We start from the raw sequence: 14,965 nt of genomic DNA, 5'->3' as shown, positions 1-14,965 counted from the left end.
TAGATGTTGGGCCTCTTACCCTTAGTGACTTAAGGATTTATCTACCCTGGCAAGTGAAGACTGAGTCTGGTGGTCTGATCTGATAAGACCAGTCTGAGGTCCAATGATCTTGAACTTGGGTCAGCACCATGTTTTAGAACATGTAGAGCTCAACAAGACACAGAAAATGTCTTAATCACCTACTGCATCTGATGCAAACTCCAGTCTGGTCTCCTCTCCTCTTGCCACTGCCCAAGATAGGTCAGGACGGGAAAGTGAGGCCGCTAATGCACAACTCTCCCACGCTATAATACAATTCACTCGCAAGTCATGTTCATCATCTTTCTATCATCTGTCATGCATCTTCTATCTATCACAAGTCCTGAGGCGATGGGCAAGCAACATAGCAGCAGATGTGGATTCACCAGGAGCTGTAGCTGTGAACCTGCAGACAGGCGACTCAAGTTGTAGGGTCTTTTTCTGCTGGAAGCAGAAGTGGAACTTGGCAAACCCCTGAGTGACTGAGCAACTCTTTTCAGGACCACACTGCTCACCTCCCTAAAATGAGGAAGGGCTAGAAAAGGAGCCCTAAACATTGTCTGCTTCACCTCCCTGGCCAGCAGGCCACAGTTGAGAGGAACCCCATCAATGTAAGTCAATATCAAAAAAGAAAGTAAAGATAACACCGGTCACCATTGGTGCATGGAACATGCGCACCCTCGTGGGCAACACCACATCCGACAGATCTGAGAAGAACTGTTCTTGTCAATGGGGAACTGGCTAAGTACAATGTCTAGATGGCTACCCTCAGCGAGACTCGTCCACCTAAGGAGGGACAACTCAAGAGAATTGTTGCTGGTTACACATTCTTTTCGACTGGCTAAGGAAAAGACGAACAGCGGGAGAACTGGTGTAGGCTTTGCTCACCTTCAGTCATCTTTCATCCATCAGTGAAGAAGCAATCAACAGGCTGCCACAGGTTGTGATCAATTGCTTTCTTGATAACCCTCTTACGCTGTTAGAAACGATGAATGCAATCAAACTCAAAGTTCCAGGAGCTGATGCAATCCCAGTTGAGTTGTACAGGGCTGGAGGTAATGCCTGGTCAAGAAACTCACTGAACTCTTTCTGCCTACGTAGGAGCAAGAAACTACCCTGCAAGATTACAAAAATGCCTCCATCGCCAACCTTGTAACAATCATAGAGGAATATCACTCCTCTTCATCATCGGCAAAAATCCTTGCCAGAACCCTTCTAAACTGCTTTGTGCAACATCTCGACCAGGATCTATTGCTAGTCAGTCAGAAAAGGTCAAGGAACCACTGATATGTTTTTTGCAGTTAAACAGCTCCAGGAGAAATGCTAAGACCTCCATCACACTTATGTTGACTTGACTTTGACACATTCAACCATAGGGCCCTTGTAAGGTAATGGAGAAATTTATCACAATGGTTCCACAGTTCCATAACAGCATACTCACGGGTCATTGATAAGTCTTTTGGCCCATTCCCAGTCACTAATGGAGTTAAACAGGGCTGCATGCTAGCAACGACTCTCTTCAGCATCTTTTTCTCAGCCATGCTCTCCAATGCCTTCCATGAAGGTGATCTTGCTCAGTCTGAGATGACTTCAGGCAAAGACCAAGTTCTCCAAGGATATACTTTGCAATTTCTCAACTAATTTGGCCTTGCAGTACTTCAGTTTTATTTGTATTGATTGTATCAGCCTGATCCAGAAAAGGCCTATTTTGAGCCCAAGGTTTCAGTCCATGACCAGAACCTGTCAGCACTGGATAAATTCCCTTATCTCGGCAGCACACTCTCTTGAGCAAGACATCTTTACTCCTGTATACAAATCATCTTTCAATAAAGGCCAACATACCACTTGCCTGCCTAATTGCTTGCTGCACCTGCATGCTACCTTTTAGTCACTCATGAACAAAGACACCCAGGCCTATTTGGACATCAACACTTCCCAGTCTCTCACCATCTGAGAAATACTCTGCATTTCTGTTTTTCCTACCAAAGTGAATAACTTCACATTTTTTCACATCATATCCCATCTGCCACTCTCCTAACCCGTTTAAATCCCCTTGCTTAAAGCCTCTTTGCATCCTCCTAACAACTCTCATTCCTACTTAGTTTTTTATCATCAGCAAACTTGAAAATATTACATTTGGGTTATTATATTAAAGTATGGCCGCTTCACTTGGTCTTCGAGCCTGCAGCGGCGCTGGTTTTCTTGGGCAGCAGCACGGCCTGGATATTAGGCAGCACCCCGCCCTGAGCGATGGTCACCCCTCCCAGCAGCTTGTTGAGCTCCTCGTTGTTGCGGACGGCCAGCTGCAGGTGTCTGGGGATGATGCGGGTCTTCTTGTTGTCCCGGGCCGCGTTACCGGCCAGCTTGAGGATTTCAGCTGTCAGATACTCGAGCACAGCAGCCAGATAGACCGGGGCTCCGGCACCCACACGCTCAGCATAGTTGCCCTTTCTCAGGAGCCTGTGAACACGGCCCACCGGGAACTTCAGACCAGCCCGGGAAGAGCGAGATCTGGCCTTGGAGCGAGCTTTACCGCCGGTCTTTCCTCTTCCAGACATTTCACAATCTCACGAACATTTGGGCCCCACATCCAACTCATTGATGTAGATTGTGAACAGCTGGGGCCCAAGCACTGATCCTTGTATTACCATACTCGTCACAACCTGCCAATCTAAGAATGACCTATTTAATCCTACTCTGTTTTCTGTTGGCTAACTAATTCTCAACCTATGCCAATATATGAATCCATGTGCTCTAATTTTGCTTATTAACCTCTTGTGTGGGACCTTAAACACTTCAGATGATGAACATGGCTATCTTCACCTCAAAGAACGAACAAGATGATTCAATTATCTTGGCTTTAAATGAGGTGGCCGAATAGTGTATGGTTCAAAGGAAATTACTAATCCTGCTATCATTACTTTTTGAAATGTTTTACAAAGTGTTTACAACACAGGAACAGATGAGGGGTAAATATTGTCTGGGATACCAAGAGCACTCAAATATTCTTCAAAATAGTGGTATGAGATCTTTAATGCCCATCCTAGAGGGCAAATGTTCCATCCAAAACACAGCACTTCCAACAGTGTCGTGCTTCTTTAGTACTGCATTGGAGTTTCAGCCTGAATTATAGGCTCTATAATCTCTAGAATATCACTCAAACCCATGATCTTCTATCTCAGAGGCAAAAGCAATAAAGCAGATGGATCCTCTATCATGAGCAACGGAGCACTAGATGTTGTCTTTGCACGTAGATACATCAAGCAGCTGAGCATCAACCTGGAAAGACAGGTAAACTGCCATGTGAAGAGAATGAATGTGTTGAGACTAGCTTATTGATGGCCTATCAAATGGAAGAAAGTATGCAAAGCAATAGGAGTTTGGAGAGGAAGTTCCCAGTTTACTTTTTTCTTTGTTAGCCCTGAGATTTCTTTGGGTTTTTGCCTCTCCCAGGTGATTATATGGCTGGAGAGAGAAGTAGCGGAGGATCTAGTTATGAGAGAGGGACAGGCTTGATGGATCTGCTGGTCTTTTCCTGCCTATGAACTTATTGTATTCATTGGACATGGGGTGTTAATGTGTGCCTGGAAGCTTTGAGCTGCGAATGTGAAGCTGTGCAATTTTTTAATAAGTGAAAATATTACCCAGAGGCTCCCAAGCAAATACTGTATATTGCTTTAAATAGGAATGGGACCACCCACTAATTTTGCCTGAAGTGAGATCGAGGAGCTGTAATTATCTTCAGAATTGGAAATTGGCTGCATGGTTGAAATATTTTTATAATTACTTTGCTTCTCAATTAACTTCAGTGGATGTTCACCTACTCCGTGTGGGTTTATTTATTTCATCACAGTTGAGCACTTCCCAGCTAATAGTCATATCCATTGACTATCCATTAGTATGACTCTGGAGCTGAGGGTTGGTTGAGTCAGGTTGAGTGATGATGGTTGGGTAACTTATTTACCCAGGAATCCTTTTTATTTATTGTCTAAGGTGCCCCAGCCAATCAGAAGTGCTAATACCTGATCTAAACCAATGAGGTTATCAAAGAGATGCTTGAGATACACCTTCGATTCTTGACAAAAAAAACAGAATTAATTGTCATGGTTCATGCTGAGCATTGTAACTGGCATCCCCCTGGTCCATTGATCATGCCTGAGGTGAATTTTGTCAGGGTATTTAACTGCGGAGAACATTGCAAGTATGCCCGTTCCTACCTTCACACAGTGACCTCACATGGACACTTTCCAACAGGAGGTGAAATGCGGGGTATCGGGGGACATTGAATCATTATTATAAGCAGGATCCGAGCTCCTGTTTCCTAACTGAAGAAAACCTGTTACGACCAGTCCCTGGGCAAGACCATCCAATTTGTTAGGATCCCGGACAAGACACCCCAAATTGTTAACTTCCCGAACAGGACCCCAGAATCTGTTTTCTTTCAACTCAGACCATTTCCACATTCTGAGATATCACTTGGCAGGAGATGGTTTCTGCTGAGATGTGGTAATCGGTCTCCATTGTCTCTGCAACCACAGGAGATTAAAGTTCAGCATTTGCATTGCATCTCATCCTTTCAAGTGTCTCTGTCTGAAGTAGGCCTTGACACCATTTTAGGTGCAACATTCCAGGTCTCTCTGAACTAATCGATCAAGTATAATCCACATAGGAATTTTCCAGAAAGTGGTTACTTTACATTCTCGGCCAGCTTTTGTTTGTATGCCTTTTAAAAAAACAAATGTCTTTCTCGAAAAGTTCAAAATGCCCGTAAGTAATTCGGGCTGTGATCCACTGTCATGAACACGCCAATCCACTTCCAACAGGTGCCCAGCTGAAACCAACGAACTGAGTACAGTTCATTCATTCATTTTCACTATAACCTTGATGGGACTGTTGACATCATCTTACTTCTCTGGCTTTCTTCAAGCCTCCCTCAGTCCACATCTCAATGTTATACATCCATCTAACTTTTCTTCCCCTTCTGTTTTTACCCTCAATTTCTTCTTCAATTGTTGTTGGATCTTCTTCCATACTTGGCTATCGTTCTTTCTCTAACTGTATTTAGCCATCCTTCCATCAGGCTGATTCTGAGCATCTTCTGCCAAACCCACATTTCAAAGATGTTCTCCTCTCAACCACTTTCTTCAATGTCCAACTCTTGCATCCATGGAGAGCAACACTCCACTCCAGTGACTGTACGAGATGTTTTTTCAGCTTCACACTGATGCTTTTGGACTTCCAGGCGCTAATTAAGTCACTGGTCACACCTCTTGCCGTAGCTAATCTAACCTGCTCTTCATTCCTGGATGTAATTTTATCATTGAGCCAAGGTACTTGAAATTGTCCACTGCCTCCACCTTTTTGTTTTCAATCTTGACTTTTCCATTGCCATTTAGAGCCATAACGTTGGTATTTGCTTCATTAATGTACAGTCCATAAAACTCAGTGTGCCTTTTATCTAGGCCTGCCATAGTCTCTAGCTCTTCCTTTTTTTCTGGCTGTGATTTGCATACCTGAGATTCCCTGTGCAATGACGTGCTATACACTAGTCCATGTGGTTAATTTACACCCACAGTGCTGTTAGGAAGGGAGTTCCAGGATTTTGACCCAGTGACAGAGAAGGAATGGCAATATAATTCCAAGTCAGGATGCTGAGTGGCTTGGAGGGGAATTTGCAGGCAGCAGTGTTCCTATGAATCTGCTGCCCTTGTTCTTCTAGGTGGTAGAGGTCAAAAGTTTGGAAGGTGCTGTCAGAGGAGCCTTGATGAGTCGCTGCAGTGCATCTTGTAGATGGTACACACACTCTGTCACTCTGCGTCAGTGGTGGACAGAGTGATTAAGGTAGTGGATGGGACGCCAAGCAGGCTGCTTTGTCCTGGATGGTGTCGAACTTCTTGAGTGTTGGAGCTACACTCATCCGGGCAAGTGGAGAGTATTTCATCACACTCCTGATTTGTGCCTCATAGATAGTGGACAGGCTTTGGGGATTGAGGAGGTGAATTACTTGCCAAAGACTTCCTAGCCTCTGACCTGATCTTGTATCCCCAGTATTATATGACAGGTCCATTTCAGTTTCTGGTCAATGGTAACCCTCCAGGGTGTTGATAGTGAGGAATTCAGTGTTATTAATGCCATTGAATGTCAAGGGGAGATGGTTAGATTCATTCTTGTTGGAGATGGCCATTGCCTGGCAGTTGTGTGGTGCAGATGTTCCTTGCTATTTCTCAGCCGAAGCCTGAATGTTGTCCAGCTCTTGCTGCATATGGACATGGACAGCTTCAGTATCTGAGGAGCTGTGAACTGGTGCTGATCATTGTGAAATCATCAGCATGCATTACCACTTCTGATCTTATGAGGGGAAGGTCATTAATGATGCAGCTGAAGATGGTTGGGCCTAGGACACCAAGAGGAACTTCTGCAAACTCAGTCAAATGCTGCACTGATGGCAAGGGCAGTCACTGTCACATTAACTCTTGCATCCAGTTTTTTTGGCCATGTTTGGACCAAGGCTATAGTTGGAACTGAAACGGAGCATCAGTGAGCAAGCTATTGCTGAGTAAGTGCCGCTTGATAGCACTGTCGACAACACCTTTCATCACTTTGTTGATGATCAAGAGTAGACTGATGGGCAGTAAAGAGCCAGGTTGGATTTGACCTGAGTTTTGTGAACAGGACATACCTGGGCAATTTTCGGGTAGATGCTAGTGTACTGGAACAGCTTGGCTAGAGGAGCAGCTAGTTCTGGAGCACAAGTCTTCAGTACTATTGCCAGAATGTTGTCAGGGCCCATAGCCTTTGCAGTAGCCAGTGCCTTTGTTCGTTTCTTCATATCACATGTAGTGAATTGAATTGGCTGAAGATTGTGATGCTGGGGATCTCCGGAGGTGATCAAGATGGATCATCCACTTAGCACTTTTGGCTGAAGATGGTTGCAAACGCTTCAGCACTGATGTGGTCGGCTCCCCCATCATTGAGATTAGGGCTATTTGTGGAGCCTCCTCCTCCGGTTAGTTGTTTAATTGTCCACCTCCATTCATGACTGAATATGGCAGGACTGCAGAGCTTAGATCTGATCTGTTGGTAGTGGGATCGCTCAGCTTTATCTATCACATGCTGCTTTAGCTGTTTGGCATGCAAGTAGTCCTGTGTGGTAGCTTTACCAGGTTGACACCTCAATTTTAGGTATGCCTTGTGCTGCTCCTGGCATGCCCTCCTGCACTGTTCATTGAAGTAGGGTTGATTACCCTGGCTTGGTAGTAATGGTAGAGTGGGGGATATGCTAGGCCATGAGGTTATATATTGTGGTGGAGTACAATTCTGCTGCTGTTGATGGCCCACAGCGTATCATGAATGCACAGCTTTGAGTTGCTAGACTGTTCAAAATCTAAAACAAAAACAGAATTACCTGGAAAAACTCAGCAGGTCTGGCAGCATCGGCGGAGAAGAAAAGAGTTGACGTTTCGAGTCCTCATGACCCTTCGACAGAACTTGAGTTCGAGTCCAAGAAAGAGTTGAAATATAAGCTGGTTTAAGGTGTGTGTGTGGGGGGGCGGAGAGATAGAGAGACAGAGAGGTGGAGGGGGGGTGGTGTGGTTGTAAGGACAAATAAGCAGTGATAGAAGCAGATCATCAAAAGATGTCAACGACAATAGTACAATAGAACACATAGGTGTTAGAGTTAAAGTTGGTGATATTATCTAAACGAATGTGCTAATTAAGAATGGATGGTAGGGCACTCAAGGTATAGCTCTAGTGGGGTTTTTTTTTATTATATAATGGAAATAGGTGGGAAAAGGAAAATCTTTATAATTTATTGGAAAAAAAAAGGGAAGGGGGAAACAGAAAGGGGGTGGGGATGGGGGAGGGAGCTCACGACCTAAATTTGTTGAATTCAATATTCAGTCCGGAAAGCTGTAAAGTCCCTAGTCGGAAGATGAGGTGTTGTTCCTCCAGTTTGCGTTGGGCTTCACTGGAACAATGCAGCAAGCCAAGGACAGACATGTGGGCAAGAGAGCAGGGTGGAGTGTTAAAATGGCAAGCGACAGGGAGGTTTGGGTCATTCTTGCGGACAGACCGCAGGTGTTCTGCAAAGCGGTCGCCCAATTTACGTTTGGTCTCTCCAATGTAGAGGAGACCACATTGGGAGCAACGAATGCAGTAGACTAAGTTGGGGGAAATGCAAGTGAAATGCTGCTTCACTTGAAAGGAGTGTTTGGGTCCTTGGACGGTGAGGAGAGAGGAAGTGAAGGGGCAGGTGTTGCATCTTTTGCGACTCGAAACGTCAACTCTTTTCTTCTCCGCCGATGCTGCCAGACCTGCTGAGTTTTTCCAGGTAATTCTGTTTTTGTTTTGGATTTCCAGCATCCGCAGTTTTTTTGTTTTTATCTCTGTTTTCAAAATCTATCCCATTTAGTACGGTTGTAGTGCCTAAGAACATAAGAACGAGGAGCAGGAGTAGGCAATTCAGCCTCTCAAGCCTGCCCCGCCATTCATTATGATCATGGCTGATCTCATTTCGGCCTCAACTCCAATTTTCCGCCCTCTCCCCATAACGCTTCAACCCGTTCCTAATTAAAAATCTGCCTATCTCCTCCTTAAGTTTATTCAGCAACCCGGCATCCACTGCACTCTGAGGTAGTGAATTCCAAAGATTCACGACCCTTTGAGAAAAGTAATTCTTCCTCATCTCTGATTTAAATCTACCACCCCTTAGCCTAAAACTATGGCCTCTCGTTCTAGAATACCCCACAAGGGGAAACATCCGCTCCACGTCTACTTTGTCTATCCCCTTTAGCATCTTATATATCTCAATTAGATCTCCTCTCATCCTTCTAAACTCTAGCGAGTATAAGCCTAAACTGCTCAATTTCTCCTCATAAGATAAGCCCCGCATCTCTGGAATCAATCTAGTGAACCTCCTCTGAATCGGCTCAAGTACAACTACATCCTTCCTCAAGTAAGGGGACCAAAGCTGTGCACAGTACTTCAGGTGCGGTCTCACCAATGCCTGGTACAGTTGCAACAACACTTCCCTATTTTTATACTCTATTCCTTTAGCAATAAATACCAAAATTCCATTTACCTTCCTTATTACCTGCTGTACCAGCATACTAGCTTTCAACAATTCATGCATGAGGACACCCAGATCCCTCTGCGCTGAAGTATTCTGAAGTTTCTCTCCATTTAAATAATAAGTCGCCTTTTTATTCTTCCGACCAAAATGGATAACCTCACACTTATCCACATTAAACTCCATCGGACAAATTTTTGCCCATTCACCTAACGTGTCCATATCCATTTGTAAATTCCTTATTTCTTGCAACTTACTTTCCCATCTATTTTGGTGTCATCTGCAAATTTAGTTGTAGTACCTTATATCCCTGAATCCAAGTCATTAATATAGATTGTAAATAGTTGGGGCCCAAGGACTGAACCCTGTGGCACCCTACAAGTTACAGCTTGCCATCCAGAAAAAGACCCATTTATCCAGACTCTCTGCTTTCTGTTGGTTAGCCAATCCTTTATCCAAGCTAATATATTACCCCTAACTCCGTGTGATCTTATCTTGTGTATTAATCTTTTGTGCGGCACCTTATCAAAGGCCTTCTGGCAGTCCAGATATTTAACATCTACAGGATCCCCATTATCCACTTTGCTTGTCATATCTTCAAAGAACTCTAGCAAATTAGTCAAACACGATTTACTCTGCATTAAAACTATGCTGACTCTGATGGATTACATTTTGACTTTCCAAATGCCCCATTACTACTTCCTCAATAATGGATTCCAACAATTTCCCAACGACGTTAAACTAACTGGTCTATAGTTTCCTACTTTCTGCCTCCCCCTTTTTGAATAAGGGCGTTATATTAGCATTTTTCCAATCCACTGGAACCTTTCCAGAATCCAGGGAATTTTGGAATATTATAGCCAATGCATCCACTATCTCCGCTGCCACTTCCTTTAAGACCCTGGGATGTAGGCCATCAGGTCCTGGGGACTTGTCACTCTTTAATCCCAGTAGTTTGCTCAGTACTTTTTCTCTAGTCTTGGTGATTGTACTAAGTTCCTCCTCTATATCCTCTGCACTACCTGTTACTATTGGGGTGGTAGTAGTGTTCTCCACTGTGAAAACCGAGACAAACTGTTGATTACGCATCTCTGCCATTTCTGCATTCCCCACTATTAACTCCCCAGTCTCGTCCTTTGAGAGACCAACATTCACTTTAGCTACTCTCCTTTTATATACTTGTAGAAGGTTTTGCTATCAGTTTTTACATTTTGCACTAGTTTTCTTTCATAATTTACCTTTGTTCTTTTTATTATTTTTTTAGTAACCCTTTGTTGATCTTTAAAAGTTTCCCAATCTTCCAGCCAGCCGCTGATCTTTGCAATTTGGTATACCTTATTTTTTGCCTTTAAGTTATCTTTAACTTCCTTGCTTAGCCATGGATGCTTTTTCCCCCTCTTACCATCTTTCTTCCTCATTGGGATATATTTTATTTGGGAGGAATTGAATATCTCCTTAAATATCTGCCACTGGGCACGATGGAGGGTATCCTGAATGTGAAGACGGGACTTCGCCTCCACAAGGGTCTATGCAGTGGTCACTCCTAATACTGTCATGAAGAGATGCATCTGCGACAGGTAGATTGGCGAGGACAAGTTAAGTAGCTTTTTCCCTTCTCTTGGTTCCTTCACCACCTGCTGCAGACCCAGTCTAGTAGCTATGTTCTTCAGGACTCAGTCAGTAGTGGTACTATCGAAACACCACCAGTGATGAAGTCCCAGAATCAGAGTACCTTCTGTGCCCTTGCCACCTTCAGTGCTTCTTCAGTGGTGTTCAAACATGGAAGAGTACTGATTCACCAGGTGAAGGGAGGGCTTGGGGTAGGTGTTAATTAGCAAGAGGTTTTCTTGCCCATGTATGACCTGATGCCATGAGACTTCAGGGCTCCAGAGTCAATGTTGAGGACTCACAAGGCAGCTCTCCCAACTGTATATCACTGTGCCACTACATCTGGTGGGTCTCTCCTGTTATTGGACAGGACATACCCAGGTATGATTCGGTGAGTATAACTATGTCAGGCTGTTCTTGACTAATCTGTGGGATAGCTCTCCAAATTTGGCACAAGCCCCGAGATGTTAGGAAGGAAGACTTTACAAGGTCGACAGGGCTGGATGTGCCATTGTCGTTTCTGATGCCAAGGTCAATGATACGTAGTCTGTATCGTTTCATTCCTTTTTGACTTTTCTGCAGTGGTTTGATACATTTGAATAGCTTGCTAGGCCACTTCAGAGGACATTTAAGAGTCAACACATTTGTTGTGGGTGTGAAGTCAAACCAGGTAAAGACAGCAGATTCCCTTCCCTAGAGAATATTAGTGAACCAGTACATTTTTATGACAATTGACAATGGTTTCATGGTCTTTCTGAAACTAGCATTTAATTTCAGATTTATTGGTCCAGATTTTCTGGTCCCCGGATTGTCGGAAACCAGATGTACAACCTTGCGATAGTCCAGGTGCCCTGACTTCCATGGGAATTGCCTGGGAAGTTTGAACTTCCGATGGGCAATTCCTCTGCTCCCCGGAACCCTCCCCTGTTCTAGAGTCGGTGACTTCGGTTAGTTGCCAAAGTACATAACTGAATAGTCACCCAGGAAATGTTGGGCAGAAAATTCCCAATCTAACTCCCGCGTATCCACATAACTGATCGCCCCGCCCCACACACTGCGCCTCCCCCCCCCCCGAAACAATCAACCACTCTGACTCCTCCACCGACTACCCCCCCCCCATCCGACTAACCCCACCTGACTACCACCCGACCCGACTACCCCAACTGACTACCGCCCCCCGACTAGCCCCCTCTAACCCCCTACCCAACCTGACTAGCTCCCACTACCGCCCAACCTGACCTGTCTAGCCCCAACCTGACTACCCCTCCCAAACCAACTGCCCCAGAACTACCTGCCATCTCATCCATCTGCCTCCTCACCCACTTGCCACCCTTCCCACCAGCCACCTCGCCATCTGCTATGCTACCCACCTGCCACCCTACCCTGCCACTTATCTACCTGCCACACTACCCACCAACCACCCTACCGACGTGCCACCCTGCACACTAACCACCCTACCCACCTCATGCTCATACCACCCTATCAACCTACCCACCTGCCACCATACCCCCTTACCTCACCTACCCTACCCACTTATCTCACCTACCTACCATCCTACTCATTCACTCATTTATTCACTCACCAGTTCATTAACATTTATACTGGACCGTTAAAACTTACCTTACAGCAGGTATTGCCATAAAAAGGGAGTGTCCTGTCTGCCCACACCCCCCCCACCCCACCCCCACCAAAAGCTACAGCGCTGCAATGGAATTGTTCGAGGGACGCCGCACTTCGCATTTCTGAAGAAGCCAGGCTCGTAAGACCTGGCAAGAAGTGCGAAGCAACGTCAAGGCATGGAAAGGTTTGAGGGGAGCAGCAATCTGACAATGATTGCCTCTGTGGAAAATCAGAGCCAATAATTGAATTTAAATTCTACCAGCTGCCGTGGTGGGACATTCCCAAAGCCTCCTAGACAATTTCAGGGACCTCCTCTGTCATCACGACTAAGTGAGGTGCCAGTGCCACTAACAGAGGGGTAGAGAAGTTGCTGGCCACATCAGGAGTGCCCTGAGATGAACTCCCAGATATATCAGGCAGCTGCTCCACCTCCTTTTCAAGACGCACATGTACATCCCTGCTCACGTGAGGAGTCTTACTATCTGCTGGTCAGTCCAAGCACCCCACCCCTCTCTCTCGCCTAGCCATTGCTACACAAAGCTCATGCAGTTGACGATGGACTACAGGTCTACATGCATCCACAGATTGGAACGCCTAATCTGGCTCCCCATCAGGGTCGCCAACATTTCATTGGAGGAAACCAGGCACGCACAAACCAGAAACATGGCCTGGGTGGACTCTTCCATCGTCCATGCCAGGGTGCGCAAAACTTTGTGAAGCTTTGCCAGATGTTCTCACACCTTGCACTATAGCTCCAACATCTGCCACTTTGCTGATCACTACCCAAGCATTTCAATAGCCTGAGGCTCAGCATCGCCCTGGCCTCCTGCAGTCGTCCAAGTGTCAATGGTCTCAGCTGTCACAGCTTCCATCAGCTGCATGGGCATGTCTGTGCTCTGCTCGCCAGGTTGTGACCCCACCAGCATGAGAGTATGTGTGCTGGTGGAGGGTGCAAGGGAATGATGTTCAGGGCACCTTCTGAGGCTATCTCCTCCTCCAATGTGGACAGCTGTGCCCTTGTCATTTGAGCTGCGTGATAGAGAAGATTAATTCAAGGGTAATTCACATTCCATCACATTCTTCAGCTACTCCTATGACCAGTGAAGAACACATGAGCATTATACCTTACGTTCACCAGAGACTCTCTTGTGCACATCCATTAGGCCACTCAATCTCTTGTGTCTCCACTCCTGTCTCATCACTCAGGATACTATATGCTTTATTAACTGCTCTCCATCTGTCCTGTCATCTACAATTACCTACTCCCATATGAACCCAGGTCTTTCTTCTCCTGCACCCTCTTCAAAATTTCATCCCTTATTTTATATTGTCTGTCCCTGTTCTTCCTACCAAAATGTATCACCTCACATTTCTCCGCACTGAACTTCATCTGCTACCTATCCGCCCACTCCAACTTGTCTATGTCCTTTTGAAGTTCTACACTGTCCTCCTCTCAGTTTACAACACTCCCAAACTTCATATCATCTGCAAATTTTGATATTGTCCCCTACACACCAAGATCTAGACCATTAATATATATCAGGAAAAGCAAGAGTCCCAATACCGACCCCTGGGGAACTCCACTACAAATCTTCCTCCAGCCTGAAAAATATCCATTGACCATTACCCTCTGTTTATTATTACTCAGCCAATTTTGTATCCACATTGTTACTGTCCCTTTTATTCCATGAACAATAATTTCTCACAAGTCTGTTGTGAGGCACATGCCTTTTCAAAGTCCATGTACACCACATCAACAGCATTACCCTCATCAACCATTTCTGTTACCTCTTCTAAAAGCTCTAGCAAGTTAGTTAAGCACAATTTCCCCTTTAGAAATCCATGCTGACTCTCCATTAACAACCATATTTTTCCATGTGACTACTAATTCTATCCCAAATAATTGTTTATTCACATTGTTGTTGGAAACTTGCTATACACCATATTAAAACAGTGAAAGTACTTAATTGGCTATAAAGCATTTTGAAATCTTCTGGAGACACTATATAAATGCAGGTTATTTCCTGCAGTTATTTTCCTATTAACCATTGCCTGCGTGTAGTTTTCACTGTATCACCACCACAGTTGAAGATTAGTTCATTGGAACCATTCTTCAGGAATTTACAATACAGTTTCAGATCAGCAGGTTGCAACCCCATTTACCAGATAGTGCACTTAATGTAGTGACAAGTTCAAAGTATTTAGCACATTCTAAAGTTACCCTTATTCTGACATGCCAACCAATCAATACCAATCATGTAGTTCGTCAAAAAAAGCTTAAATGGGAATTGCACCAAACAGCCTGTCCCCCATAACCTTTGACTGCCTTGTCTATCAAAAATCTATCTAAGTCAGCCTTGAATAAATCCAATAACCCAGCTTTCTGGACAAGAGAATCCAGATACGAATGATCCTCTGTGAGAAAATAAAATCCTAATTATTCTTAAACTGTGTCCCCTAGTTCTAGTCTTCCCATGAGAGGAAACATCCACCTAGTATCTACCCTATCAAGTCCCCTCAGGATCCTATATGTTTCAATAAGATCACCCCTCATTCTTCCAAACTCCAAGGGGTATAGGCACAACCTGTTCAACCTTTCTTCATGAGCCCTTCATCCCAGGAATGAGTCGAGTGAACCATCTCTGTACT

At 44.8% G+C, this 14,965-nt stretch overlaps 1 protein-coding gene across 1 annotated transcript; it reads right to left on the bottom strand.

The window, feature by feature from the left end:
• Nucleotides 1-2,183: 2,183 nt before the first annotated feature.
• On the bottom strand, nt 2,184-2,576 carry LOC121275434 (histone H2A-like). Its single transcript, XM_041183026.1, has one exon. It carries the CDS (start codon nt 2,574-2,576, stop codon nt 2,184-2,186), a length of 393 nt encoding a protein of 130 aa, XP_041038960.1.
• Nucleotides 2,577-14,965: the final 12,389 nt, after the last annotated feature.

Source organism: Carcharodon carcharias, chromosome 2 (assembly GCF_017639515.1).
Source record: "Carcharodon carcharias isolate sCarCar2 chromosome 2, sCarCar2.pri, whole genome shotgun sequence".
NCBI classification, from domain to species: Eukaryota; Metazoa; Chordata; class Chondrichthyes; order Lamniformes; family Lamnidae; genus Carcharodon; species Carcharodon carcharias.
The sequence above is the reverse complement of the archived record's forward strand: the minus strand, read 5'-3'. Positions and strand labels throughout refer to the sequence as shown.